The 25,690-nt window shown below is 43.4% G+C and overlaps 1 protein-coding gene across 1 annotated transcript in view; it reads right to left on the reverse strand.

The window, feature by feature from the left end:
- LOC126484059 (retinol-binding protein pinta-like) overlaps positions 1-25,690 on the reverse strand; it is an 84,747-nt gene that overhangs the window by 21,563 nt on the left and 37,494 nt on the right. Inside the window, exons 3-4 of the mRNA XM_050107409.1 lie at positions 22,773-22,932; positions 2,426-2,675 (exon numbers count right to left, since the gene is read on the reverse strand). Coding sequence (XP_049963366.1) covers positions 2,426-2,675; positions 22,773-22,932 — 410 coding nt within the window. The remainder of the gene's footprint in view (positions 1-2,425; positions 2,676-22,772; positions 22,933-25,690) is intronic.

Here is a 25,690-nt window from a genome sequence, read left to right on the forward strand (position 1 = left end):
GAACATTTCAACATCAAGAGCATAAATCTTAAGACTATTCATAATGAACTTTTCCAGTCAACTCACCAACACACTTTACGGTAGATGCGAAACTTATGGAAGTGTCGTGATATTACCTTCTTTGAATTATTATATTTTTGTATTATTACATATACGTGGACATAAACAAGCGGTATGTGCGATAACTGCATAAAATTTAACGTAGATTTAGGTGGAACTGACAAAATACTTCCTGCTGCTCCTCATTACGTTCTTCTTTCTTCTGTTTACTCTCGCACTCTAGAATTCTACGCATTGCCTGTTCAGCAGCTGTCTGGCAGAACTTCGGTTATACAATAAATCAGTCAAATCTAAAGGCTGTAAAATCAACTAAATACCTAGTAATTAGAATTACGAATAACTTAAATTGGAGAGAACACGAAGAAAATGTGGGGAAGGTGAACCAAAGACTGCGTTTTATGCCAGAACACCTACGAGACGCAACAGATCTACTAAAGAGGCTGCAGACACTACACTTGTCAGTCCTCTTCTGGGGTACTGTTGCGTGTGTGTGATCCCTACCTGATAGGATCAACGGAGTACATCGAGAAAGTTCAGAGGAGAGCTGCACGTTTTCTATTATAGAGAAATAGGGGAGGGAGTGTCACGTACATAATATAGGATTTGGGGTGGACATCGTTAAAACAAAGGCCTTTCTCGTTGCAGCGAGATTTCTCACGGAATGTCAATAACCAACTTTTTTCTCAGAATAAGAAAATATTTTGCTGTCGCAGGCCTGCATAGGCAGAAGCGATCATCGTAATAAAATGGAAATCAGACCTCGGGCGGAAAGATGTTCCTTATTCCGCGCGCTGTTCGAGAGTGGAATAATAGAGAATTGTTGTGAAGGTGGTTCGATGAAACACTTAAGTGTGGTTTGTTGAGTATCCACGTAGACGTAGACGGACTTAAACATGCTAAACAAAGTGAAGCTGCAGTCTTTGCCCAACTTCATTGTCGCCGAGAGAGGAGCGGCACTACAGGCGGTGTCTGCTGACGACTCAGGTTCTTACTTCCTAGGCAAATAGAAAAAAGTCGCCTGCCACATGTGAGTCACATGTGTCTAACATGACCATGGAATGACAGCCACACTTTACAACACCACATCAGGCGCAGGTGACAGCCATGTTCCAGACTAAAAATCTAATGGTCCCACTAGGACGGTGCTTAGAGAGAAGGGGTACTCCCTTATCTGTCTGTCGTAACCTAGCAGGGAAATACTAATAACGCTCAAACAAGACTGACACGAAAGTCAACTGGTTAAACTAATGACTACAGTTATTAAAATGTCCGTGGTTATAACGCCGTGGTCGGATGAATTTCTTGCTCATCAACCACGGCACAATTTCCCGAAATATTTCAATTATCGTAATATTTCCGGCCGTGAAAATTTACATTTTGCAACTAAACTGATGGTTCCACAGTATTCAAATCTGTAAGAACATGCTTTTTATGGTTTGTTTGTCCAATGGTACCAGTAATTCTGAGGAATGTCGTCTACTTTAGGCCCTCCGTTTCGTGTTACAATCACCTGGTTTACTGAAAGCTGAGGAATAAAAGAAGATATTGAGAGGGAACGTGACTACATTCTCATTAGATGTAATTGTCGGTGGAAATGTGAACTGTGAACCAGTACCCATTCCAGACAAGTGCCAGAGACAGCACCTGTCCTTTCTGAGACTTTCTAGTTACAGGTTTTTAGGCATCAGTGCTGGAACGTCAAGTACGAGCGCGAACAGTACACCGCAATGAAAGAAAAATTTAGGCTAGTTAGTAAATTGTAGCCATCATGATTAATATTGTGATAGTCGCCTGATTTATGTCCACTGCAAACTGTTTTTTATACTAAGAGAGATGTCGTATTATGATACATGATGAAGCCTTCCTGTTATTTGTCTAATAGGTATTTATCACCATTGCTTTTGGAGAGTATGTTGGAAGGGCCTGTGAAGTACTTGAAGAATATAGTTGGGTCGGTAGTGAGTTAGTACTGCGGTAGCGCCTTCTGGGATAGTGAATGACAGATTGATATTTAGAGCGATTTTGTCCTATGATGATCTGACAACAGGGGTTCAATGCGTTATGAAAATACGCTGCATTTTTGTGCTCCCAACTGAACTTCTTCAACAAATTAAAATTTTTATGGATCCACATTTTAGTGGTCTATAACTAAAATTTATCATGAGTTATAAATTATCTGTATATGAAGACATCATTTGTGGGCACATATATTTTATCAACAGATACACAATTCCAAGTGATAAAATGCCGTTCTCCTCTTATGCGCCAGTTATGTGTGAGGAAAAGGGTACCATATCACAACTTCCTAGGAAGGTAGCATTATATCTACAATCTACAGGTGAAGCAATATTATGAGGGTACTGACCTTGTAGCCGATTTCCAGTGCCCGTATAATATTGATATCTGTACGTAAGATGTGTCCAGCATTCAGATTCGTCATGTCGTAGATGATGACGTCTCCGAGGGAATAGTCATCAAAGTACATCATCTCAATGGCTATGGAGGCGGTTTTTCCGTGCTTAGGCCACGAGACCCACGTGGGGTCTGGGTCTATGCCTCCGATGATGTGCACGCGGTACAGCTCCTTTGTAAGGAGAGGCATCACCGCGAACTTCCTGTCGAAACAGTACAGGCACGATAGTGGCAGGGCTACCTGCAAATTCTCGAACCAGTACTAACCACATTTAACACGTTATGTGGAAATGCAACATAAACTCAGTGCTGTAAGTTGTGAAGATATCACTACCAGCTAATATACATTTTTTCCCTTTTTACTACATTTCCTTTCACATTGTTCCTGCTTTGTTTTCATCATACATTCAAAAGGTTAGTTCAGAATGACTTTTGTAAATTTAATTCTCAGCATAATTATGTTTGTGTTTACATAATGTAGTTGTTATGAATTTTATTGCCAATTTCAATTATTGCGATATTGTTAACATGTTACTTGAAACCATTTTCTATGAACAAAGCAATATGAAATTGTGATTTTGTACAGAACTGTAAATCGATATAATGAGAATGTTTGAAAGTGTTACGTGGAGCGAGGTGTATACGTAGAACTGTATCGACAGAGCGACAGGAATGATATCAACAAAGAGTCAGGAGCGAGAAGAAGAGAGTGGAGGTAGAGTTGATTGTCGTGCCACGCGTATGTGCTGCTAATATTGTGTTCGTGGCAGGTGAAAAATATCGGTGTTGGGACAGTGTTATATTTTTGATCTTGGAATATACCGCGACTCCAGAAGTAGTGATTTTACCTGTCCTATTGCTCGTTTGCCGGAACTTCGAAATGACTCCTTAAGCATAAAACCTTGATGTGCGGACCGGTAAGCCGTGTGCACACCGTAAAGATACTGTTTTCGATTTTAGACAGCGTAAACTGCTTATTGCATACCACAGACTATGGAATGAAACAGAAAATATGAGAACACATTTTCGTGTCATATATTTATACGAAGAACATTAACTACGAATGTATGGTGTGCTGATCGCCACGTGATTGAAGTAATTGCGTAGACATTTGCTCGAGGCACTTATTGTTCGGGTTAAACCACGTACTAATGATTTACTGCACAATACCGTGAAAAGCGCCGCGATTGCGTATCACAAATCTGGAAACTGTTGCCAAAGCATGTAACAAACATTATGACATGAAGTTAAGGCACGCGCTAATGGAAAGCAGCGTGTTTTATTTTCTTCACAGATGCACAGATCGGAATTAATTCAGCAAACACAGAGCGTACCTGTTACATTCACAACTGGCGCTCAAGGTCAAGGAAATCAGCAAGACGACACCAATTACTGGACTACATGCTCAAGGATCATAGACTAACGAAGCGGATGTCGAGGGCTCGCCAGCAGTATCAGTTAAGTGGAAACTCTTTTGTTCGAAAGTCAGCTAAGAGACACCGCGAACAACATCGTCCTACACAGCGATTTCTCTCCAAATGTCGAGGTTTCGCTCGTCTCGCGATCAAGCGTCGACAGCTGGCTCTGTCTCCATGATGGCTCTTGCCGCTATAATTCTTTCTCGCGATAAGAACTGAATCATTTTATTACGACACATTTCGTTTGTTCGGCATTTTAATTCTTGATTAATCACCTTGATTGTTTAATCTGAATCCTGCCATCTTGTTTTAAACCTGATTTAATTTTTTTTAAAGCTTTTATTTGTTATTCTAGTAAGTGAACAGTGATTGAAATGCTCATTTGCAATGTACGCGGTAAACCATTACCGCCTCTCTTAAACTAATAATATGATATATTCGTCTTTGTCTGTTACCTTTACTTAAAAATCAGCATAAATGTTTATATTTACATACATACCGGTAGTCTATGAGAAATCTATTCTAAATTTGTTCAAACGAAGTAGGACTTTGTTCAGCGTAAAATTTAATGTAGTTTCCTCCTTTGCTCACGAAACTGTTACATTTTAAGTAATGTTATAGCTTATTGTTGTGGCTACTTCATAATTTCTTGTATATCCCTCGCACTCGTGCCGCTTGACTCAAATGTCACGTAATTGTTGGAACATACTTAATAATGTATCGAATGCTATGGCGAATCGGAAAGTCTCGAGTCCGTCAGAACGAGAATATCATTTGCCCATTCCTGATGAAACAGCAGAGATTCTAATGTATCATTTTTCAAGATACAGGACACGAGCACGGGAGTTGCTTCCATTTGCAAGACCATAAGACAAACTTACGTTTGCCATTGCCCGTGTAGAATAACACGCTTTCATTATGCTCGTGAGTGCAAAGATAACACTGTAAAGCAAAAATATGTCACAAACGTATCTAACCCCAAACTGCTTCCGTTGTGGGGTATGCTCTGTACTTACCCAGAACGGTGATCACAGTTTACAGTAACAACACTAACAGATATTCGCTGCGTGCTGTATGTTGCAACCGCGACCGTAAAAGTGGTGGGGTGGCCGTGAACGAAAGCGCGGCGGGACCGAACGGGAGCTGCCAGCGAACAAAGAAGATGGACGAACGCGAAACGATGGACATGCACAACGACAGACGACTGAGCAAGACACCAAGAGCAGCAACAAGCAGGAAGTAACGGGGTCACAAGCGAAAACCTCACGAAATCAACAACGTCCACTAGTACACGGAAATAAGTAAACACGATGTCTGTAAGCGAGATATCTAGAGACTCACGCGACTATCAGACGGCCTCGCTGAGAGAGAGGCAGGTGATTAAATACATGATAGGGTACGTCGCTATTGGCTTCTGGGACGACGTGCTCTACATTGGTGCCCTTAAGCCGTCGGCACACGGACCGTGCATCCGAACGTTGAGCGTTGAGCGTGCCGAGTTTCTGACGTCATAGCGTGAAATAGCACGTTCGGGAGTCTTTCCGAACGTGCAGAGCAATATCTGGCGTGTCAGATATCCTGAGCGTGCGTCTGAGCGTTGACCAATGAGATGGCACAACGCCACCTACGTCACACGCACGCCGTCTGCCTTCGGTACAGAGTTGGCATTCATTTCAAGCCTATATGTATATATGCCGTTTCTGAGCACCAGCAAATTGAGAATCACTGGAAAACCCGTTGTTAACTGTGTGATTCGTTCCAACAAAATAATGAGAAACATCATATTCGTGGCAAAAGAATTATTGCAACTTTTGTGCTATGAGAGTAGGCTATTTGAAGGCAACGACACACTGAAGTTCCACCCAAAACGCACTGTTCTTCGTCAATTTGTTATAATTAAATTCCAAATAGTAGCATAGCTACGAGTAAGGTTTTCAGCAAGGGTACAACAATTTGATTACATTCACAGGGCGTGATGTTGGTTTAGCGTAATGGGTAGCGTCAGTGGCTTGAACTCGCCGGCACGGTAGCTCAGCGTGCTCGGTCAGAGGGTTGGCAGCCCTCTGTAATAAAAGAACTGAGCTAATCGATCAACAACGAACTTAAACGGATGGCTTACGACGTCCGCCCCGAGCAGATGCAACGAACAAAAGCGGACAAAACGAGACTAAAAAAAAAAACAAAAACTGATCTGTAAGTGAGGGCGCGGGTTCGCGTTTTGCCACTTCCAAATTTCTTTCCTAACATTCGCGGTGTAATTAGGTTCTGATACTTTATTATTAGTTTAATATAAGTATATACTATAATATTTGATGTTATGTAAATATAAGTTCACTTTTTTGAGGGGTGACTTTGTTCGATTGGCTTAATCTACAGGACAGCTTGCGCTACTTGTATAAATATATTTTGCTGCTTTTTCTTTTACGTTTCGTAATTCACAAGTTTCAAAGAGTCTGCTACTGGGTAGGAACAGTGATCAAGTAACACTGACCTTGGGGTTTTACCAAAATGTGGGAATGATGAAATAATGTTTCTGTTATGCGGAGAAGTATTCCAAATTTGTACCGCACTGTTTGTAATGGAACTTTAACAACCCTGCGTCCTTATTGAGTGGACATGGTACTTTCCTTTTCGTGCACGATGGAGGAAATGTGCGTTTTAATAGAGCTAAAGTGGGAATTTTACGCGCGCCCGTTGAGCAAACATTGTGATTTACGAGCTTGAAACGTCCTTCAACTGCCCCTGGAGTGCGTTGCGATCGCGTATACCACGTCAGGGTCCACGTACCGTATGCACAAGTCACATCATTCCTGAGCGTTCAGCAGCACGTTGAACTTGGCACGCTGAACGTTAACGTTCGACAGCACGGTCCGTGTGCCGACGCCTTTACATTATACGCGGGCCACGAGCGTGCGCAGCCACGACTTACGGCGCGACAGCTGCAGAGACTTCTACTGGTAACTGAGGTCCATGCCGTTTGGCGCGGATTCGAGACGCACGGCGCTCGGTACCAGATTGTATTCATGGAAAATAACGCAGTATGTGTCCTCATTTGTTTACTGCATTGTGTAGGTCGTTCTTAAGAGCAAGGGACTTTCGGTACAAGAGGTGTGTATCACAGTAGTGAAGATAAGTACGCCCTCATGGCTCTTAAGGTATACATTTTAGAGCAAATGTTTACTGGACACTTTTGTCTTGTTTTGGTCAGCACTGCCATCCCTCAAAATATGGAATACTTCTTTTTGTAACTGGCCGTCAATCGTTGTCTAGCGGTAGCGTTCTCGTTTCCCGAGCACAGGGTCCTGGGTTCGATTCCCGGCGGGCGCAGGGATTTCCACCTGCCCCAAGGTAACTGGGTCTTGTCGTGTCGTCCTCATAAGAACCGTTAATTCCCATTACCTCTATTAGGACCTTGCCTAGTACGGCGGTGTGGGTCTCCTGCATCGTTCCCCTAAGCTCTGTCAAGAAGCATGGGACTTCATTTCAATTTTTTCCTTATAATTTGTATAAGAACCTGTCCCTACCCCTTCCAACAAAAAATGAAACATGGCAGACATAGCCCAAGTCTCTTCATGTCTGCTTACATGTCCTGGGATGGTGGATATAGTCTGAGTGTCCGAGAACCACCACTACCCCTAGTACTATAGTCCGTGAACAATACAGTGGCCGATGCGCAGTGAACAGTTTTCGTCCAAATCGTTGGGAAAACTCATTCGTTTCTTCGAAAGCTGAAGCTGACATTGTCTGCCTGCTTTCAGCCAGTCGGTGACATACCATGGTGGTAGAATCGAGGCGCGCGCCCTGCAATCTTTCTCAAACTATTTCACGGAAACTATTCACGAAAAAAAATCATTTTTGTGTTACTTACGGCTTTATATTTCAGCTTAATGGTGAAGTTCCCAACATTTAGTTACTGGTCACAGTTATTGTGGTATTTGCATTTAAGTAAGACACTACGCGAAAAAGTTTGTGAAGAAAAGTAAGGGTAGATGTGATTTTACGATTGGGCCATATTATGAAATACGTCTTTAGAATTGTATGGAGGTCTCTATCTGCCACCAATCTCGAGAAAATTAATCCGATGTAACACACACACATCAGCGGTCGCGTGTCCCAATGAAAACGCCAGAATGAAATATCCACAGTATTCCTAATATTTCATAAACGGATGGAGCTACCGAAATCATATTTGGGCAAATTATAACACACAAAGAGGAGAATATTTTCCATGTGGTTACTATGCAAAACTTCATTATCTACCATGTTATTCCACTGACAACAGACTTGTCAAATGAATGTAATTCTGAAGGGGCCATCATTAGCTGTTGAAATGAGAAATGCAGTGGGCTTTGGAACAAAATAAATGAAGCCATACACATTTATTTTTGTACCGTGGATGAGCTTTTTCATAAGCTGTTGACCTTACTTTTTCTCGGATCTTCGAGTCCTAAAATTAATGAACTGCTGTTTCAGAATTCTTTCAGAATTGAGTCTGCACAACATGATAGTGAGATGATCCTGTGTAATATCCGCTGTGTTTTGGTAAAAGAAAGAAATTTTTACATGGTAAGAAGCGAAATGTAGGTTTTACTAAAAATTCGCCCCTGACGCTTCTCCAAAAGTTACAAAAATGGTAAAGAAGAAAGCCGAAAATAAATCGCTGCCTTAGTTACATTTCTGCAGAATTATTTTTAGATATTAACTGAAGCAAAGTTGACAGTAGATCTTTTTGGATGGTCAACACACAACCCTCAACACTGGCACTCTCCCCACGCATGCCCAAATGACTGTGCACCTACTCGCCACGTTATTCTGCATGCACTCTGCCGCTACCTCCCCTCCCCATCATGTGGAAATGACCCAAATCTTATACATAAAAGAGGGACACCCCCACTGCATGCCATACTCTTGGTGTAGCGAAGCAACTTGAGTCACTTAATGAAGCAAACTGTTTCAGAGCAGATTGTATACCAATTACATTCCTTTCATAGTAGGCTGATGAATAAGCTCCACCATAAACAATCGTTCGTTTGATTAAAGACTGGAAACTTTCATAGGTCACAGTAATACACAGGAAAAGAAACAGAGGTAGTCCGCTGCACTATAAGGGTATGTCATTCATATCGATATGTACTAGGACTTTGGAAAATACACTGTGTTCCATTGTTATGTGGTACCTCAAAGAAAACTATTGACATATAATCAGCAACAATATGGAAAACACCACTTTTTTAAACATAACTGGTTCTTTACTCATCCAAGTAATGAAGGACTAATGACATTCTACGGATTGGAGTGCAGGACGTTGGATCCCTTAATCGCGTGGCTATGTTAGAACATTTATAAATTTTTATAGGTTTAATAATGAATAAGAAAACAGGAATGCAAGTAGGGATAGTGAATGCATTGTTGTAGCCACGATGGACAGGAAGCCAACACTTGCCACGGTAGGTCGAGTTCATACGCCAACCAGACCTGTGGATGATGGAGAGATGAAAGAATGTGGATGAGATAAAGGACATCATTAAGAGGATTAAGGGAGGCGAAAATTTAATTGAGTGACTGGAAATAGATGGGAGGAACAGAAAGAGAAGGAAAAATACACTCCTGGAAATTGAAATAAGAACACCGTGAATTCATTGTCCCCGGAAGGGGAAACTTTATTGACACATTCCTGGGGTCAGATACATCACATGATCACACTGACAGAACCACAGGCACATAGACACAGGCAACAGAGCATGCGCAATGTCGGCACTAGTACAGTGTATATCCACTTTTCGCAGCAATGCAGGCTGCTATTCTCCCATGGAGACGATCTTAGAGATGCTGGATGTAGTCCTGTGGAACGGCTTGCCATGCCATTTCCACCTGGCGCCTCAGTTGGACCAGCGTTCGTGCTGGACGTGCAGACCGCGTGAGACGACGCTTCATCCAGTCCCAAACATGCTCAATGGGGGACAGATCCGGAGATCTTGCTGGCCAGGGTAGTTGATTTACACCTTCTAGAGCACGTTGGGTGGCACGGGATACATGCGGACGTGCATTGTGCTGTTGGAGCAGCAAGTTCCCTTGCCGGTCTAGGAATGGTAGAACGATGGGTTCGATGACGGTTTGGATGTACCGTGCACTATTCAGTGTCCCCTCGACGATCACCAGTGGTGTACGGCCAGTGTAGGAGATCGCTCCCCACACCATGATGCCGGGTCTTGGCCCTGTGTGCCTCGGTCGTATGCAGTCCTGATTGTGGCGCTCACCTGCACGGCGCCAAACACGCATACGACCATCATTGTCACCAAGGCAGAAGCGACTCTCATCGCTGAAGACGACACGTCTCCATTCGTCCCTCCATTCACGCCTGTCGTGACACCACTGGAGGCGGGCTGCACGATTTTGGGGCGTGAGCGGAAGACGGCCTAACGGTGTGCGGGACCGTAGCCCAGCTTCATGGAGACGGTTGCGAATGGTCCTCGCCGATACCCCAGGAGCAACAGTGTCCCTAATTTGCTGGGAAGTGGCGGTGCGGTCCCCTACGGCACTGCGTAGGATCCTACGGTCTTGGCGTGCATCCGTGCGTCGCTGCGGTCCGGTCCCAGGTCGACGGGCACGTGCACCTTCCGCCGACCACTGGCGACAACATCGATGTACTGTGGAGACCTCACGCCCCACGTGTTGAGCAATTCGGCGGTACGTCCACCTGGCCTCCCGCATGCCCACTATACGCCCTCGCTCAAAGTCCGTCAACTGCACATACGGTTCACGTCCACGCTGTCGCGGCATGCTACCAGTGTTAAAGACTGCGATGGAGCTCCGTATGCCACGGCAAACTGGCTGACACTGACGGCGGCGGTGCACAAATGCTGCGCAGCTAGCGCCATTCGACGGCCAACACCGCGGTTCCTGGTGTGTCCGCTGTGCCGTGCGCGTGATCATTGCTTGTACAGCCCTCTCGCAGTGTCCGGAGCAAGTATGGTGGGTCTGACACACCGGTGTCAATGTGTTCTTTTTTCCATTTCCAGGAGTGTAGTAAGAGAACTTATATTAAGTGGAAGGAATGACAGTGAAAGCCCCTTGTTACAATTTTTCAAAGGGCATAATTTTAACACCGCTAAGACTTGGTTTAAGTGTGAAAGAAGACTGATTATGTGGAAGAGACATGGGAACGCTGGAAGGTTTCAGACTGATTATATAACGGAAGGACATAGATTTTGAAACCAGATTTTAGTGGAGTGGGCATATGTGCACTCTGACCAGAATTTATTAATTATGAACTTAATATAAAATTTACGAAATTGCAAATTAGTAGAAAATTAAGAAGGTGGGACGTGGAAAAATCGAAAGAACCACATGTTATTGAACGTTTCAGACGGAGCATCAAGCACCCTTGGACTCAAACGGAGAACGGAATGCAAGACAAGGCAAGCGGTTAGCCTTAAGAAATGAAATAAGGAAGGCAACAGTGGACGACATAGGTAAAATGACACGGCCCTGCAGAAATCCTTAGATACCATAGGAGATAAGTTATCAAACTTAATTGCCGAAAGGCGAAAATATAAAAATGCAACAAAAGAAGCAAAGGAAATGAATAAGGGTGTCTAAGAATGAGACTGACAGGAAGTGCAGAACCGCAAAGCAGGACTCACTAGAAGACAAATGCAAGGCTGTAGAAGCAGGCACAGCTAGGGGAATGGTAGGTGTCACACAAGAAAAATCAAAGAGAACACTGGATGACGGAGAAACAGCTGTATGAATATCACGAGCTCAGATGGAAAGCGAGTACTAAGTATAGTACAGAAGGCTGAAACTTGGAAGGAATACATATAGTGTTTATATAAGGAAAAATATACTCTAGGACAGTATCATAGAAGAAGAAGCAGGTGAAGATGTCCTGGGAGACACTATAATGTGAGAAGAATTTGACAGAGCACTGAGAGATCTGAGTGGAAACAAGAACCCTGAATAGATGAAATTCGTTCTGAATAATTGATGTCTTCGGGAGAGCCAGCCATGACAAATTATTCCATCTTGTGTGCAAGATATGTGACAGGCGAAATACTCTCAGACATCTAATTCTATAGATGGTATGTGCTGACAGGTGTGAATACTGCTAAACCATCCGGATAGCTAATCATGGTTTCAAAATATTGATTGAAATTATTTACAGAGGAATACAAAAAGTAGCAGATGCCGAATTCGAGGAAGATCTGAGTGGGTTCTGGAGAAAAGTACGAACACGTGATACAATACTGACCATACGACTTATTCTAGTGCACATACTGAAGAAGGGCAGATCTACGATTATAGCATTTGTAGATTAGGAGAAAGCTTTTGACGATGTTGATCGGACTACACTCTCAAATTTTGGAGGTAGCAGGGATAAAATTCGGGGAACATGTTACCTATTAGTTGTACAGAAACCAGGCTGCTGTTGAGTCGATGGATATGAAAGGTAAGGCATCGATGAAAAGGGAGTGAGACAACGTTGTAGCCGGCCGGTGTGACCGAGCGGTTCTAGGCGCTTCAATAGGCGCTGCAGTCTGGAACCGCGAGACCGCTACGGTCGCAGGTTCGAATCCTGCCTCGGGCATGGATGTATGTGATGTCCTTAGGTTAGTTAGGTTTAAGTGGTTCTAAGTTCTAGGGGACTGATGACCTCAGATGTTAAGTCCCATAGTGCTCAGAGCCATTTTTGAACAACGTTGTAACCTCTTCCCGACGTTATTTAATCTTTGCATTGAGTATATAGTGTAGGGAACGAAGGTGAAGTTTTAAAGGGAATTATAGTTCATGGAGATGTAATAAAAACTTGGAAGTTTTCCATTGACACTGTAATTCTGTCAGAGACGGCAAAGAATTTGGAAGAATAGATGAAAGGATTATACAATGTCTTCAGAAGAGATAAAAAGAACACCGACAAAAGGGTAATGAAGAGTAATAGAATTAAATAGAGAGATACTTAGATTGGAAAAAGATAATCTTAAGTTCGTAGTAGATGAGTTTCGCAATTTAAGCAGTAAAATAACTGATGATGACCGAAGTGGAGAGGATATAAAATTTAGATTGGCAGTAACAAGAAAGGCATTTATTTTTTTAAAAAAAAGGAATTTCTTAACATCTAATATCAATTTAGCATGCCTGTAACTGAGTGGTCTCAGACGAGAGATTTCGTTACCAGGTACTGCCGAGGATTTTCCTTAGTTCGTAAAACTAGTACCAGGTGCACTCACCCTCACGAGGCCAACTGAAGATCTCACTTAAGTGACAAGTAACGGCTCCAAGATCAAGAATGCCGACACCGGCTGAAACCACGCCCCCTCCATATTCCATCCAGTGACGCCACTGGTAGAGGATGACACGGCGGTTGGTCCCGATTAGCCCATCAGAACGTGGAGCTTTACAGCTTGAATATCAATATAAGTCTGATGATATTTAACAAGAGTTCTGAAGTGAAATGTCGACAATAGGCAGTTCAGACAAGAAGACAGAAGAGGATTTTTGAAATGGAGTGCTACAGAAGAATGCTCAACATTAGATTGGTAAATCGATTAACAAAAGAGGTGGTAATGAATCGAACTGCAGAAAAAGAAATTTATGACACAACTCGACTAAAAGAAGGAGTCGGTTGACGGTACACATCCTGCCCAATAAAGGAGTTGATAACTTGGTAATGGAAGAAAATGTGTGTGTATGTGTGTGTGTGTGTGTGTGTGTGTGTGTCTGTGCGTGAGTGCGTGCTTGTGTTGGGGGGGACTGTAGAGGAACACCAAGTCTTGAACGTAGTAACAAGTCTCAAACGGATGTGCACTGTAAGCCAAAACATTACGACCACTGCCTACCTGGAGGGTGGATGCCCCCTGGTGACGTTGCTGGCACTTGACGCGCTATGAAGAGTGTGTAAGCGCAGTAGAGACGGATGGGGCATCACGATAGCGAAAATACGGGCTGAAAATTGGGAATCCATTGAGATAAGCGAATTTGTCAGAGGGTAGGTTATTATTACGCAAAGCCTGTAGACGAGTACCTCGAAAATGGCGAAGCTGGTCGAATATTCAAGCGCTATTATCATGAGAATCTACGGAAAGACGTAGAAAAACTGTGAAAGTACCACTAGGCAATAATTGTTTGGAAGTCCATGACTCCTCAGGAAGGCGGGGTTTGGAGGCTTATCTGGTCTGTAAAGTGGGGTAGATGATGATCTGTGGCATCTCTGCCGAAAGAACACAATACTGGTGCTTGCACAAGTATTTCGGAGCACACCTTCCATCATATGTTGTTGAACATGGAGCTCCGCAGCAGACCACCTCTACGTTTTAACATGTTGATCCAATGACATCGTCAATTTCAATGTACACAGGACCATCGGCATTCGATCGTCGATCAATGGAAATGTATCGGAGCTTCGGGTGAAACATTTTTGCTACATTAGGTTTATGGTCGTGTCCACAAACGCCGACATCGAGGTAAACGGCGGCTCGAAACGTGCAGTGCGCCACGGATGCAGGTTGGTGGGAGCACCATTATGCTATGGGAGACATGTTTGCATGGTACCTATCGAAGTAGTCGAAGGCATGCTTAAGTCCCATAGTGCTCAGAGCCATTTTGAAGACATGCTGATGGCTGCGGGCCACCTGCATCAATTCATACTTGATGTCTTCCCAGACGGGGATGTAATTTTTCAGCAGTATAATTGTTCGTGTTCCGGAGCAGAGCCATGCTTCAGTCCATCATCGAGTACGCAAGTTGGCTGCCCGTTATCTACACGAATACATGACCTGTGCGTACACATCTACCGCCAAATACGTCCACAAACCTACCAACAAAATGTCGGATCCGTCGTACGCAGAACCAGTGATGTATTTTGAGCCGTGGTAAAAACTGCTGTTTTGAAGAGCGCGCCGCAGCGCGTAGTGTGAAGCAGTCGCCCTCCGTTTCTGGCGGTGGCGCCGCTGTGGCAATCGCAGCTTTGGTGTCTGGTGGGAAAGGGGAAAGGCTGCCTGTTCACGTGCGTTTAAGCGGCGCTATGAGCTCGCCAGTCGGTCGGTTGGGTCAGTCTCTCGTGCCCAGCTTGCTAGTCTGTCTCTCGTCCGCATTTGTTAGGCAGTTAGTGTCTGTCTGTCGTTCGGAGTGCTAGTATGTTTGTCGTGCGGATCAACCTTTAAAGGCGGCAAAATGAGAGTCTTTCCTCTCCGCCAGTAAGAGAACTCAGCGAGTGGTCGTTCGGTCGGGGCTTAGTTCCTGCATCTCAGTCTGCGCGTTATGCCGCCAGTCTGCTCGAGTCTGCTCAGGCAGTGGTGATTGGCGGTTGGATCGATTGGTTGGTCGGTCGCGCACTGAGACACAAGATGACTTGTCGGTCTTGAGCGTCGGCGCATGTGAGGTCGCCACGTGAGTCCAGTGGGCCGCGGCGTACAACGAGGGGTAGTGGCTTCGCGGTCGACACGAGAGCAACGGGAGTCAACCCACGACATCGGTCTGGCCGGTGCGAGCTGCGGCGCCGTGAGACGGGAGATCGGCGCACCTTCCTGCGTCCGTTGAAGCGGCTGGCAGCGGAAGGTTCGGAAGAGCGATTTGGGGGTGCTGCGCCAGGCCTTATCGAGAAATCGCAATCTATTAGAAGTGATTGGTGATATCTTGTTTGATTTACTCTTGTTAAATTCTACTTGTTTTCTTACTAAGGTCACCAGCCGTTTTGCTTTGTGGTCGACCCACCATTCTTCTCCGTTTTCCCACCCGCGGGAAGGTAGTTGTTTATAAATTGGGTGGTCCGTTTTTCCCTTGTGGAGTAGGGGTGGGTTAGAGAAACCTGCGGTTCAGGTTGTTCGGTAATCTCCCTATCAATCTACCGTAGGTTAGTAGCTGCCTCTGTCATGTTTGTTGGATTTAGTGTGTAAACGACTTTATTGCTTGGAGGGTAACGGCCTAATACCTGAAATATGTTTTGATATTATTGCCTATGTTCTTGAGAGGTGGTATCTGTGTACTGTAGAGCATCTTAACTATTGTTTGGCCAACCTTGTAGAATTTTATGTAAGATTGCATTTCATGGACTTTTATTTAAATGACAATTTTAGTATATAAAGTTGCCACCCTTTCACCGTAAGAATTTTCTTAGAAGTTAAAATCAAGTTGCAGCTTCGGTGGCAAGGTTAATATTTTAATTCTTAGTGTTTTGTACCGTTTCCATTCCTCCTATGGGGGGTGCATAGTTTGTGTGCTTGTGTAAATTGTTAAAACTCTTAGTTTAAAGCAATTGGTGTGTTGAAGATTTGCATCAGTGTAGACTTTCAGAGGCTGTTGTGAGCTGTCGTAACTACGGCCATGTCAAAAGGGAGCGGCAAGGTCTCTCCCCGAAACCTCATACAGTCAAAACTTGTTTCTTTCTGCCCCTGAATAAATTGTAACTTTGATATTTAGAGGGTGCTTTTTGATTATAATTTTAAATCTGTTTCTTTAAAAAAAAATCCTTTGAGGCACTATTTAAGTGAATAGAATTCCCATTTGTTAAAAGGAATTAGGTTATGATTTCATCAGTTACTCCCTGGCAACTACTTCCATGCTTGCATGGTGTGATTAAATGTGCTAATGTTCTTGATGAATCGCTAGTAAATAAAATAAATTCTTAAGAATATTCTTTGAAAATAAATCACGATTCATATTTCGTTCTAGAAATGGATAAACAAGCCATTAAGTAGGTGGTCTTAATGTTTTGGCTCGTGGCTGTAGGTTGCGGTAGTTATGCAGAGATGAAGAGGCTATCACAGAATAAACTAGCACGGAGAGCTGCAACATATCAGTCTTAGAATTGAAAACAGCAGCAGCAGCAGCAACAACAACAACAAATTTATTGCAGATTCTTCTGTGCATTCTTCTTAATACCCATATTTAGCAAGGCAAGCATAGATTAACGGAATTTTGTAGGGTGGAATCATTGGCAAAATAAGAGTCCATTGAGGCATGGTATGATTAACTGTACGACACCAAAGAGTCATAATTTGTCCCCGTAGGTTATGTGAAGTTGCTCACGGACGCAAGGCGCACTAGGGAACAGGCAGCGGCAGAAGCTGTGTAAAACACGAAGTGTGGCTTACCCAGAGCGAACGACAACCAGCGAACGACGATTTTCTCTCGTATAGACAGTAGGCGAGCGCGAGCGAGATGAAGTCTGTTGTGTTCGGTTCGGATTCGCTAGTGTTGACTAGTGTTGAGCTGCTTGTCGGTCTTTTAGAAAACCGTCAAAGGAAGCTCGCATCTTCTCCGCTTCGACACTATCATTACAGAAATCTTTCATTTGCCATCTGGCCCACGTCTGTTGTTAACAGGGGTTGCATGAGTGGTGGAGTGTTCTGAACAGATCGTAATGTTGCCGACAGAACAAATATAGGTATCATAGGTTTTTCTAGGATCCAAGAGACACACAGCAAAAATGTCGAAATAAAGGAAATAAAACTGGTGAGAAACTGCCAAAGCACTAAATGGTCCATGTGCGGAGGATGAAGGTAGGTGAGACATACGATAAATTGATTAGAAGTTTGCATCAGCGGTCAATACATTGCATAAGTGCAAAATCTGAATTTCCTTTTACTGGAAAGGAAAAGCGCAATGTATTTCCTTGAAGGGAAACTAAGTGTCATTATGTTTCTGCTAGCTGTTCCTGGCCACACATTGTTGTGGCTCAATCTGGTTAAATGTGATAGTAGCAAAAGAGAAAGCGCACGTTTCTACTTGATACAGGAAATGGATATACGCCCTAATCCCCTTCTACCATTGTCTCGGTCCATCTTCTCCTTCTTCTCCCTCTCTTTGTCCATCACTGCCGCCGCGGTGGCCGAGCGGTTCTAGGTGCTTCAGTCCGGAACCGCGTGACTGCTACGGTCGCAGGTTCGAATCCTGACTTGGGAATGGATGTGTGTGATGTCCTTAGGTTTCTTAGGTTTAAGTAGTTCTAAGTTCCAGGAGACTGATAACTCCAGAAGTTAAGTCTAATAGTGCTCAGAGCCATACTAACTGACGCGTCCCGGACATAAACATCGCGCAGTAATATTTTGTCGTTCTTGGCCTTCCTTTCATGCCGTTGAGTGGTTCATGGACTGGACAAAAAAACCTGCTCTGCGCCAGACTCTGTGCCTGCATGAGAATAAATTGTTGAGTGACAGTAGACCACGGAAGAGCAATGGGTTCACCGCTGCGCGGAAGTGCAATATGGCTCCGATCACAGGAGCAGAGCTGTTCCGTGCTATGTTCACACTTCCGCTGTTAACGTGTAGTGTTGAGTCCGCTTTGCAGGATGCAAATAATTTTATCACTTTCTTATGTGATTACGGAGATAGTTTCACATACTCCGTAAAATAAACGTACGGTGCAGAGAAACAAAGTATAAAAGGTATTTCACCAGTAGATGACGTCATTCGGATTCTGTGGCTCTATTATATATTTTAAAAGCAGCTAAATTGAAGAAATGTTTCTTTCACATATTTATTGCTGTTAGTCATGATGAACATTTTGTTCATCATTAGTTGGCAGCAATTTGTTTAGAGGACGTACTGTTATTCAGCTGTTTAATACTTCGAATGCCATGTTGCCCTACAATGAAAAAATTTCAAGCCAGTAATTTTTTTTAAAAAGAAACCAAAATTGAGAATAAGTTTAAGATAGAATTGTATGATAAATGTACTAAAACGTTAAATATTTCTTACCTAGTTACTATGAATGCCAACAACTTTCTGTGTAACACAAAATTTTGCTTTGAACAAACATGTTGTTATCACTGTGTTGCGTGTTTTTTAATCAAAATTACGAACGCACTGTCCACGTTTACCGTATAATTATAACTGAATTTATCCCCGATTTTCACTTCTATTTGAAAAATTTTAAGTTTGAAATGTTTTCGCTGTAGGACATGATTGCATTCAACGCACTGAGCACCTGATCAACAATTCGTCCTGCAATTACAATGCCACCATCTGATCAACAAAACATTCGAAACCGATAATAGCAAGAAACAATAAAGTTGGTTGAAGAGATACGTGATCAGATTAGTATCTGGTAGTTGTTTCTGCGACGTAACCTGCAGCATGAAAGAACGAATCACAACAGTTGTGTTGAAAGACCGTCATTGTCGCCCGCAGCAGACCGGCGACCAGGAGCTGTCTTAGCAGAGCGATATGACAACTGTGCGACCACACTCGTGCTCTGATTGGTTGTTGCTGTGGTAACTGGCCTGTACACAACTAACTGCCAGTCACTTTGTCGTTATGACACCAGTATATATCAGCGCTCCCGCTTCACGGAACCGGTGCTTCCTTAGAGAGCGGCGATAGGGTAAACGGCCCTGAACTGGGCTACTTTAACTAGTTAGCTACGTGTCAGCATTCCGCCAACACCGCCGGGTAACCTTGGTACTGCGAAAGCGTTGTGGAAGCTAACTGTTGTCGGCTTTTTTGCTGTTTATAGGCGGTTCGCCACTGAGTTGGCAGCCTAAGAGATCTGCAGTAAACGAAGTTAGTCTCAACACAGTTACGTCAAACAGATTACAAGATTAAATGGTGGGATGCTACTGATGGAGTCTCCTGGATCTGCTGCCCTAACTGTAACATTCTTCCACTATATCCAGATCAATAAAAGTTAACTTGAAAGTTCTTGTCTCGGTGGCAGAGGTAGCATCAGGAACGAAACCTGCAGGTGTTCTCAGCTAGAAGTGTTGCAGAGTAAGGGAGAGGGGAAGTCAACAAACCAGTAAGAGAGCGGCAGGAGAAAGTAAATTTTTGTATACAGGGCGAGACATCTACGACAGACCGCCCCCCCCCCCCCCTCTCCATAATATATCACGAATGAATAAATATAAAAGGCTGAGGTTTTCGTCCAGTTATAGCGGACAATATGCTAAATGTTTTTACTTTCGCAAGTAATTTTTATCGTTTATAGATGCCGAATTACGACACCGAGTTTGTATTTTTTTTGTGACATTTTAAAGAAGCTTCTAAAATAATTTCAACAGCATAACATGTATGGGAATTGATGAAGTAGTATAAAGAGAACAGCGCCGCAGGCTACTGTCCCTTTGTCAAGACAAGAGGTTCCAATAACGTCTGCGCTGTTATACCAAATGTTAACAAACACGTAACTTAGGTATTGTACCAATGTTTACCTGTGCGCTTGAAGTCCGTCAGTCGATGTTCTACTGTTGTAGCAATCAGATAACTTGCTCATAAAGCTATTGAGGCAGTCGCAATATATACGGCAGTCGTAAAGGTGAATATCATCCATGGCAAATGCCGCCAAACTATTATACCAGCGGTTCGGTCGTATGCTGAAAGGTATCCAGATCGTGGCAAACACTCACGATCTCACTTTGGAAACATTAGGAAATAATTCTAGAAACTGGAAGTGCGCAGAATACAATACACCAGGGAAAAAGAAGAGCAACTCGTGTAGGAATTGAAAGTATTATTTTAGTAGCAGTACCACACAATGCAAGTGTCACTAAGAGGCATCTCCGAAGTGCAAGAGGGACCAATCAAATGATCATTCTGCGAATACTACATTCCGTCTCATTTTATTCTCTGCACATTTCGCTGCGTGTACAGTTTCAAGTCAATGACTTCCAAAATTGATTACTGTTCTCCAAATGTTAGTACGAAAATTTTGTTTGAGGATGAAGCATCGTTTTCAAACCACGGGTAAGTGATCTTCGCAATATGTACTAATTATCGGCTGAAAATCCACGCTGACTAAAAGAGGTGGATGAAAACAACGCTCTTCTTCTATCAGAGTTTGGTACGTGTTATTTATGCATTATTGTTTCCAGATTTATTGATGAAATCTAAATGCGCTCAAATATCTCGGCGTGCATTATTGTTTCCAGATTTATTGATGAAATCTAAATGCGCTCAAATATCTCGGCGTGATACCATCATGACGGATGTCCCTCCCATTCTACACACGTAATGACAGACTCTCTAAAGAGATCATTTGGAGAGGATTGCAACGGGCGTGCAGGGAACGCAAAATGGTCTGCACACTTATCAGACTTTTACCTGTATCGGAAATTAAAACAAGAGCCTTATTAGCAAAAATTGATGGCTCCCGAAGGCATGAAACGCCTTATACTAAGGGCTTCTGCTGCCATCAACTTCACATGAAATTCAGTGTGCAATATTGTTTCTTCAGAACAACTTTACAGCGTGTAGCAGTGCTTAAGGTCAACATTTCGAGCAACTGGTTAGCCGTGATGTAAACATATTATCTGTACCTGAGTTACGTGTGTACTTTGCGGCAAGGGTTTCTGGAACCTCTCCTCTTCATGGCGGGACAGTGATTTGTGGCGCTGTTATCTTGGTACAGTTTGGTTAAGTCCCATACATGTAATGTCCTTGAAATTCTCTTAGAAGCTTCTTTGAAATGGAATGGACAGTCTAATGAGTACAGAATATGGATTGAGAGTAAATCGAAGAAAGACGAAGGTAATGAGAAGTAGAGTAAATGAGAACAGCGAGAAACTTAACTTCAGGATTGAGGGTCACGAAGTAGATGAAGTTAACGAATTCTGCTACCTAGGCAGTAAAACAACCAATGGCGGACGGAGCAAGGAGGAGATCAAAAAGGGACTATCAATGGCAAAAAGGGCATTCCTGGCCCAGAGAAGTCTACTAATATCAAATACTGGCCTTAATTTGAGGAAGAAATTTCTCAGAATGTACGTCTGGAGTAATGCATTGTATGGTAGTGAAACATAGACTGTGGGAAAACCGGAACAAAAGAGAATCTAAGCATTTGAGATGTGGTGCTACGGACGAATGTTGAAAATTAGGTGGACTGATAAGGTAAGGAATGAGGAAAGGAACATGGGGAAAACACTGATAAGGGACAGGATGATAGGACATCTGTTAAGACATGAGGGAATGACGTTCATGGTATTAGAGGGAGCTGTAGAGGGCAAAAAACTGTAGAGGAAGACAGAGATTGGAATACATCCAGCAAATAATTGAGGACATAGGTTGCTAATCTGAGATGTAGAGAGGAATTCGTGGCGGGCCGCTTCAAACCAGCAGAAAAAAATAAAAATAATAGGTTGGTGATAATGTGGGGGTGGAGGAGGGAAAACAGATAGAGGGGGAGGGGGGCGAGGGTGAGGGGACTAGCCAATGTCTGATTGCACTCAGGGGTGATTGTCTAACAAAGGTGGGTCTAGACACTACGACCCTCGGAAACCATTCTCTACTGTTTCTGCAGAGAGAACCGCTCTTTGGAAGCCACGATGACGTAAATGGTTCATGATTCGTCCGACCCGCGCTTTAAATGCTACTTTTTCTGTAAATACTTTTCCATCTGGGATCCAACACTTTCATTTCTCGATAACCCTGCGCCTACCATAAATTTGGACGAAATCGGTGACGACGAATAGGCGCGGTCCCCTTGTAAGTTCTATCATTCTGAAACACTGGGTATTCTGCGCTACTTTCCCGCAAAACCTAGTTTTTCAGGCAACTCACTGTTTGTGACGTCATATCTCTTGAAGTATGTATGTACGTATGTAGGACATGTACGTATGTATGTAGGACATCTGTTAAGACATCAGGGATGACTTCCGTGCTACCAGATGGAGCTGTAGAGGGCAAAAAGTGAGATGGAATAAATGCAGCAGATCACTGAGGACGCTGGTAGCAAGTGTTACTCCGAGATGAAGAGATTGGCACAGGAGAGAATTTCGTGGCAGGCTGCATCAAACCTGTCAGAAGACTGACGACTCAAAAAATGGTAAAATAAACAAACATTTTCAGTCGCTGCAAAGACGGATTTTAAAATCTGTTACCACAGTAATAAGTATTTGATGGTAAAAGAATTTTCATGCTTTTGAAATGAGATATGGATTTCGTCGGTACTTACATGTGTTTCATGGTGTGTTTAATGTCGGGCCCCAAAGGGTCGCGATTCATAAGGATCTCTGGATACCTGTTCCTCATTGAGAAGTAGGCATCCAACCCTTTCTTAACCTTCTCTGTGCTACACTTGCAGTGAATGTACATCCTTTCGATGTGGGCGTCATCTGTAACCAATGGAAATAATATTTATTACAAACGGTTAGCCAGTCATTGCAGAAAACATAATTCCATTAATAGCTTGAACCTGAAGACAGATACTGCAGTCAAAGACTGGCGGCAGTGTCTACAAGGTGTGTGAGAAAAGTAATGAGATTAGCAAGACTGCAAGGGATCTGACAGTGCTGTGTTGTTCCACTTGTGTAGGCAGTGTGTTCATTGCTTTCAGACCCTGTCTAAGTTGTAGCTCCGTACACCCAGCACATGATTTTTGAGAGCGCCATCAGTGAAGTTATGTTTTTGTTGTGAGTTATGAAACTGGAGCAGCGGAATTCAGAGTAAAGTTATGCCATCACCTTTTGTGTAAAGTCTGGGGAATCCGAGAATGTGACCTTCCAAAAATTGAAACAGGTCTGAGGGGGAACACGAGTTTCTCCCTGGGACAAATCATTTCCGTAAGGGCATGAGGTGGATCGACACGTTTTGATTTGCTCAGTTTGTGAAGCTATTACTCTTGAATAAATCATCCGTCTTTTCTGGAACTGTAATAATTTGTTTGTCTGTACATATACATCACACCTACCCATTCAGATGACACTTTCGTGTTGCATCGCTTTTTAGCCTTTTTAAATTTATGTTTTAGAGTGTATTTCGTATGTATAGAGCTCCACATGCTTGAAACGTTGTATCTGCTTTTTATTTTTCATTTCAGTGACTAACAATATATAACTGCTTTTTACGCTTCTGGTTTGGCAACCCATGGAACAATCGGTAGGTTCAGTTCCCTCTCATTTGCTTTTGCTTTTCTTCCATTATTCTTTCAGTTTTCCTCTTTCTTCAGACCACTTCACAACTGTTTCCTTAGTGCTTCTGTCTTGTCTTTAATTTGGCACTACAGTACCGAGTTAGCTATCATCCATTGTCTGGTACCGCGTGTCGCGGAATTTGAATCCGCGCCAGGCGTCATGGATGTCGAAGACCCCTAGAGGCCTCTGCACCGTAAGCTGTGGCGGCGCGCGCCTCCTAGCCCGCATTTAGAGTGAGGGCGCCACAGCGGAACACGTGGTCCCAGCTACCAATAGCGGCGCCCCCGAGAGCGTATTTAAGCGCCAGCCACTCGCTAATCCAGTCACTCTGATTTCGCTTATGTCGGTTTACACCTCGCTTGCGCTAGACTGCTTTCTTTCTGGTTCGTGTACTAGTCTGTTTCCTTGTGACTCTGTTGTTCGGTCTCGTCGTATTCGTTGTGTCCTACGTTGGTCGTGTCCGTCCTCTTCCGTTGTGTTGCTGTTCGCGGCCCTCTCCGCGGGTCCCGCCGCGTCTTCCGTCAGTGCTACCCCGCGACCGTCCTGGTCGCAGTTACAACACATTGATCCTCTTCCATTATGATAATTCAATTACAATTTAATGTTTAAATATGACTCAAGACTGATTCGACAGTATGATTATGTGTAAAACTTGTTGTTGCTTCAACGGGAACAGTTGTTGATCAGTGGGGCACGTTTGGTAAACGAGGTAAACAAATTACTATAATTAATATATATTTGTGAAATCCTCCTTGACGGACTGCTTGTTGCTCTCGTACACAGAAAACATTCGAGCAGCAAAATATAAAGGACGGAGCTTACATACATTATCTGGTCAAAGGTAACTGGACGCATATTACCGACAGCTAATATGGGTTGTCTCCACCTTTCGCGTTTATGACGGCTTTAACTCTGATGGGGACACTTTCAGTGAGGTGTCTGAATGTTTGTGGAGGAATGGCAGCCCACACATCCTCAAGAGCCGAAATCAAAGAAAGTAATCATGTTGGATGCAGTGGAGCGACGTTCCTACTCAAGGCGTTCAGTTGGATTTAGGTCGCGACACCGCCCAGGCCAGTGCATTTCAGGAATGTCATTCTCCATAAACGATTGCCCCACGGATGCTGCAGTGCGGCAGGTTGCATTGTCATGTTGACGTAATCATCGTGTCTAAACTCTTCCTCTACAGCACGCAGTCCAGAATGCTGTAATGCTGTATGGCAATAATGTGATGGCAGGTATCATTCTGAAAGCATTCGCCAAACCCAAACCCTTCCATCAGATTGCCACAGCGTAAATCAGCCCTCTGATACACTCATTTCCAGTAATCCACTGTCCAGAAGCGTGGCTCTCTACACCACCAATTGGCTTATGAGGAGTTGGTCGACCGTTGTACCCTATTATTTTTAATTCGCTACGTACAGTCATTCTGCTAGCTGGAGTGCTGATAGCACTTTGGAACCTGCGAGTGATTCCGTTCCTCATTTCAAGCGATTTTTTTACAACATTTTGCAGTGCTTGATACTCTCTGGCGAAACTATACGAGGTCTGGCGGGCCTGTGGTTGTTCCTCCGCGTTTACACTTAACAATAATATCACCAACAGTGATTTGAAAAATTTTCCTCGATGAATTTATTACTCACTTGGCATCCAATATTAAACCACGTTGGAAGTCAATGAGCTCTGTTGACCTACCATTCTGTTGTTACTGGCCGTCTACTGATAACACATTATTCCCTACTGAATTTTACTCTATAAGGTCAGCTTGCCGTCGCATCTAGTGGTCAGTTCCACTTTACATAGGGCTCTCGGAATACTGTTGATCAAGTAATGTATTCTTCTTAACCTCAATTCGTCCATTTCCCTGCTGTCCTGATCAGCTTCCAAAATCTGTCTACCATCGTTCTAGTATTTATAGTTAAAGTACCTTCTACCTCAGGAAGTAAATGCACTGTAGTAG

This window comes from Schistocerca serialis, chromosome 6 (assembly GCF_023864345.2).
Source record: "Schistocerca serialis cubense isolate TAMUIC-IGC-003099 chromosome 6, iqSchSeri2.2, whole genome shotgun sequence".
Classification (NCBI taxonomy): Eukaryota; Metazoa; Arthropoda; class Insecta; order Orthoptera; family Acrididae; genus Schistocerca; species Schistocerca serialis.